Source organism: Galeopterus variegatus, unplaced genomic scaffold, assembly GCF_000696425.1.
Source record: "Galeopterus variegatus unplaced genomic scaffold, G_variegatus-3.0.2 Scaffold1580, whole genome shotgun sequence".
Classification (NCBI taxonomy): Eukaryota; Metazoa; Chordata; class Mammalia; order Dermoptera; family Cynocephalidae; genus Galeopterus; species Galeopterus variegatus.
In genome coordinates this window covers 72,485-77,639 of record NW_007727691.1, presented here as the reverse complement: position 1 = coordinate 77,639, position 5,155 = coordinate 72,485, and the positions used below count along the sequence as shown (strand labels likewise).

Below are 5,155 nucleotides of genomic sequence, written 5' to 3'. Positions count from 1 at the left end.
TGCTCCCGCGCCTCGCTCAGCCAGTGAGCGGGAACCGGTCTGTATGTGGGATCCGAACCCTCGGGCGGGAGCGCCGCTGCGCTTCCCAAGCGGTGCACTATCCAGTGCGCCACTGGGCTGGCCCCCAAAGGAAGTTTTTAACCTGTGTTTTCTTGCACTGTGCTTTGTATGTAGTAGTACACAGTATTTATTCAGTTAAAAGATTTGACAGTCACTGCCGTCAAAGACTTCTTTGTGCATGAAAGACACTTTATCAATATGCTTTTCATTTGTAACTTTATTGTTTTCTCTTACAGACAAATGTTCTGAAGAAGACCCTGCATGGGAATGGCTTGCCTTACAATGACAGAAATGGAAGGAACATCCACATCTCCTGTGCATCAGAATGGTGATATTCCTGGAAATGCTAATTCTGTGAAACAAATAGATCCAGTTCTTCAGGTGTATCTTTATCATTCCCTTGAGAAAGCTGAGGGAGATTACCTGAAGTTTCCAGCTGGGGAGTATGTTGCAGAAGAAATTTGTGTTGCTGCTTCTAAAGCTTGTGGTAAGTATTAAAAAGCATAGTTTTATTCTTATTAATAGATCAGTGCTTTAATTATGCTACTCTAATACAATGTACATGTATAATATATTATTTTTTGGATTTTTTAATGATTGTATGGCTGGCAGGTATGTTCTCACATGCATAAAAATGAGAATATTATTGGAGTAGAATTTAAGGTGAATCTGTCTTGGGCCAGGTATCAAAATAAATCAAAGAGTATACATTTTTGCTAAAAACTCTTTATAAGACTACATAGGTGACTAGAAAATCCTATCATGGGATATTTTATGACATAAGGTAATCTTAAAGCTAGATCCTAAGAGCAGCATGAAAGCAAACTATCAATGTGTTAAAATATGTATTTGATTTAAATTCTTGATTAAATATTTTATAGGTATGATTGAAAAATCATTTTCTTCTAGTTAGCTTATGAAGACCTCTATCAGTCTCCTCATGTATACATTTTTTGTTTTCTTTTGTGTTTTCTTTTTCTGAAATCATTTTTACTTTTGGAAGCTGATTGTATGAATACTGTCTCTCTATAGCCTATTCAAAACTGTGGACAATAGAACCCTTTCTATAGAGCTGACACATTTTGCTGGAGCCCTTAGGGTACTATAGAACCTATTAACATAATTAAAAAAATTTTTTGATAGAAAGACCAATTGATGTTTGTTTTTGTTTTGTTTTGAAGAATAGTAGTGTGATTTTGATTCTAGAGGTAAATGTCTAACATAGTACTTATAACAGTGTGTTATAACATTAATTTATCCTGTCTTATGAAAACATGGATAAAGTTAGCCAATCAGTGTAGGTCAGAATAGCCATTAAATGTAAATTGGAGGAAGTGATTTTCATTTACCCAGTTTTGAAATAGGATATGAAAATATAGTAGAGTTCACTGGAACTAATTGGAAGATGACCAGTTTAAAATAGTAAACACTATGCATTAATTTAATATCTTTTTATTATTTTAAGTATAATTCTTAATTTATCGCAAATGGTTCCCAAGGGGGAGTTTTTTTTTTTTTTTTTCCTTTTTGTCTTTTTTTGTGTCCGGCAACGGATCGCAACCCTCAGTGTCACGCCCGCACCTCGCTCAGCCAGTGAGCGGGAACCGATCTGTATGTGGGATCTGAACCCTCGGCGGGAGCGCTGCCGCACTCCCAAGCGGCGCACTGTAGCAGTGCACCACCGGGCCGGCCCAAGAGGGAGTTTTATATTAAATTGAAATGACTCACTTGTAAGTAGGCAGTCTATAATAGCTTTTTTTTTTTTAAGATTAGTTGATAATTTACATTAATTTCTTACACAGTCTTTATTATATTATTAATTTGCTTTTATTAAATTTATATTGCTAAATCATCATATATTCTCTTTAAGACACTTATAAAGTGTATACGTTGTTATTTAAAAATAATTTTTAAGTGCAGTATACCCAGGTACAGATTTTCTAGAATATCTGCAATTCTATTGACTATATTAGATTTGTTTCTTTTAGGGCCCCTATAGGAAGTCTGCCTGTTAAAAGTACTGCACATGCCCCTAATTTCTTTCTATAGTAAATAAAGTTCTGATTGCATTTGAAAACGTCCCAGTAGAATATAATTTTCAAGGAGCTACAAATCCTAAATGACATTTCTAAAACTATTACGATAGGAATTTCAAATTAACTATCTTAATGACTCTTTCTAACTACAGTGTTCCATTGGTTTCTGTGGTAGATTGGTTCCAGGACTTCCCACTGATACCAAAAATCTGCAAATGCTCAAGTCCCTTGTATAAAATGGCATAGTATAGTCAACCCACCATATCCATGTGTTTCACATTCACAGATACAGAGGGCCAACTGTAATTCAAAAAATTTTTTTAAACCTGCAGATTTTATATTTTACTTCAATGATGATTGAATAGAAGTAGTGAATGTGGGCATCCTTGTCTTGTACCTGATCATAGGAATAGGATTTCAGTCTTTAACCAGTGATTAGAATGTTACTTGTGGGTTATTCATAAATACCCTTAATGAGGTTGAGGAAGATCCCTTCTTGTCGGGTCTGCCACCAGCTGACCTGAACAGCCCTTGCCTTGCTATCAGTCTCTCCCTTGGTGTCCCTTCTGGTGGGCGGGCGGATTGCCCAGATTCCTCTTTCCCCGTCCCGTTGGGAGGAGATGGAGGAAGAGAGCCATGAAGAGAGGTGAGCACAGCTGCCAGCCCCAACCAGCCCGTTAAAGAACACTCAGATTCAGTGGGGGTTCTGTTGAGCAGTTCCGTTTATTATCACACAAGCACTTGCTTTTTTTTTGGGTCTTTTTTCGTGACGGGTAAGGGGATTGCAACCCTTGGTGTGGTGTTGCCCACACCGCGCTCAGCCATTGAGCGCACCAGTGAGTGCACGGGCCAGTCCTATATAGGATCCAAACCCACGGCAGGAGCATCGCTGCGCTCCCAGTGCCCCACTCTCCCGAGTGCGCCACGGGGCCGGCCCCAAGGCAAGTGGGGAAGGGCGGTTTTTACAGTGACGGGTAAGGGGATTGCAACCCTTGGTGTGGTGTTGCCCACACCGCGCTCAGCCATTGAGCGCACCAGTGAGTGCACGGGCCAGTCCTATATAGGATCCAAACCCACGGCAGGAGCATCGCTGCGCTCCCAGTGCCCCACTCTCCCGAGTGCGCCATGGGGCCGGCCCCAAGGCAAGTGGGGAAGGGCGGTTTTTACATCCTCCAATCAGCTTAAAGGTTATGAGAGCATGCATCCTGTCTCAATGCCTAGCTATTGCAATCACGCAGTGTCCACGAGCACGGAAGCACATATTTGGCCAATAAGGGCTGGGGCAAGGTTCCCGCAGACACTCCCACCGTAGTTCCTCCCGGCTCCATCTTAGGCTGCCACGTTAATACGCCCTTGTGGGCCCATAATGGCATCGCTTGTAATGTCACTTAAGGTGGCGTTAGTTTTTAAGGCCCGACACCTTCTATTCTTAGTTTATGTGTTGTTTTAATCATAAAAGGGTAGTGGATTTTGTCAAGTATGTGGGTTTTTTCTTCATTATGTTATTTTCATATGTTGAACAACCCTCATTTTCCTGGGATAAATCCCATCTGATCATACTAATTTCTACCATTTTGCTGTGTTTTCTATATGTCTTCTATCTTTTTTTGTTCCTTAAAATTCCTCTGTTATTGCCTCCTTTTGTGTTCAAAAATTTTTTGTGTGGTTATCATCTTCATTTTTTCTCATGTTCCTTTCTGTATATTTTTTAGTTATTTTTGTAGGGGTTACCTTAGGTATTACAATTAATCGTTTAAATTCATAACAGTATTTTGAATTAGTACCACTTTACCTTCAATAGTATGTAAAAATGTTGCTTAAATACAGCTTTGTCCCTCCATGTTTACGTTGTTGTCTTACTCATTACATCTTTATACATTGTGTGCCTATTAATATGCCATTATAATTATTGGCTTATGATTTGTCTTTTAAATCATATAGGGAAAAAAGAGGAATTATAATAAAAACACATTAATACTGGCTTTTGTGTTTATTTATGTAGTTACCTGTACCAGTGTTTTTTATTTCTTCATATGGTTTTGAGCTACTGTCTAGTGTTCTGTCATTTCCATCTGAAGGATACCCTTTAGTGTTTCTTGTAGGGAAGGTCTACTAGCAAAAAACTTTTTCAGCTTTCTTTTTATCCAGGAATGTCTTCATTTTTCCTTACATTCCTTTTTTTTTAATTAAAATTTTTTTTTCAGTGATATGATTATACATATTTGTGTGGTACACAGTTGACTATATATACTTTTGTGTAATATGTGATGATCAAATTAGGATAATTGGCTTATTCATCATTACAATACACAGTCATTCTTTGTGACCATTAACTAATTTCTCACTAACCACCTTCTCTCTTCCTCCTCCGCTCCCCCTTTGACAGTTGTAGTAATTCCAGTTCTGTTCTCCCATTCTGAACTTTCAATTTATTGTTGTGATTGTTGATTCTTTTTTTCCTCTTTGTTTCTTTCTTATTTACTTACTTATTTAATTTTTATGTCCCACTTATGAGTGAGGACATGCAGTATTTCTCTTTCTATGCCCGGTTTATTTCACTTTACATAATTTTCTTTAAGCTCATCCATGTTGCTGTAAATGGCAGATTTTTATTCTTTTTAATAGCTGAGTAGTATTCCAATGTGTATATACCATATTTTCCTTATCCAGTCATCAACTGATGGACATTTTGGTTGGTTCTGTAGCTTGGCTATTGTAAATAGAGCTGAGATAAACATGGGAGTGCAGCAGGTAGCCTTTTGACATGATGATTTCCATTCCTTTGGGTATATAACCAGTAGTAAGGATTGCTGGATGGTATGGCAGTTCTATCTGTAGCTGTTTGAGAAACCTCCATACTGTTTTCTATAATGGCTGTACTAATTTACAGTCCCACCAACAATGAAGGAAGGTTCTCCTTTCTCCACCTCCTCTCCAGCATTTGTTATTCTCTGTCTTTTGACAATAGCCAGCCTAACTGAAGTGAGGTATCTCCATGTGGTTTTTTTTTTTTTCCTTTTTTTGTCTTTTTTACTGACCGGTAATGGGATTGCAACCCT

General features: G+C 38.3%; 1 protein-coding gene across 1 annotated transcript in view; it reads left to right on the top strand.

Annotated features, from left to right (window-relative positions):
• Positions 1-293: 293 nt before the first annotated feature.
• The window catches only part of JAK2 (Janus kinase 2), a gene marked incomplete at its 3' end in the record, with an annotated part of 72,026 nt that continues 67,164 nt past the window's right edge, over positions 294-5,155 (top strand). The window contains exon 1 of the mRNA XM_008577811.1: positions 294-547. Coding sequence (XP_008576033.1) covers positions 322-547 — 226 coding nt within the window. The remainder of the gene's footprint in view (positions 548-5,155) is intronic.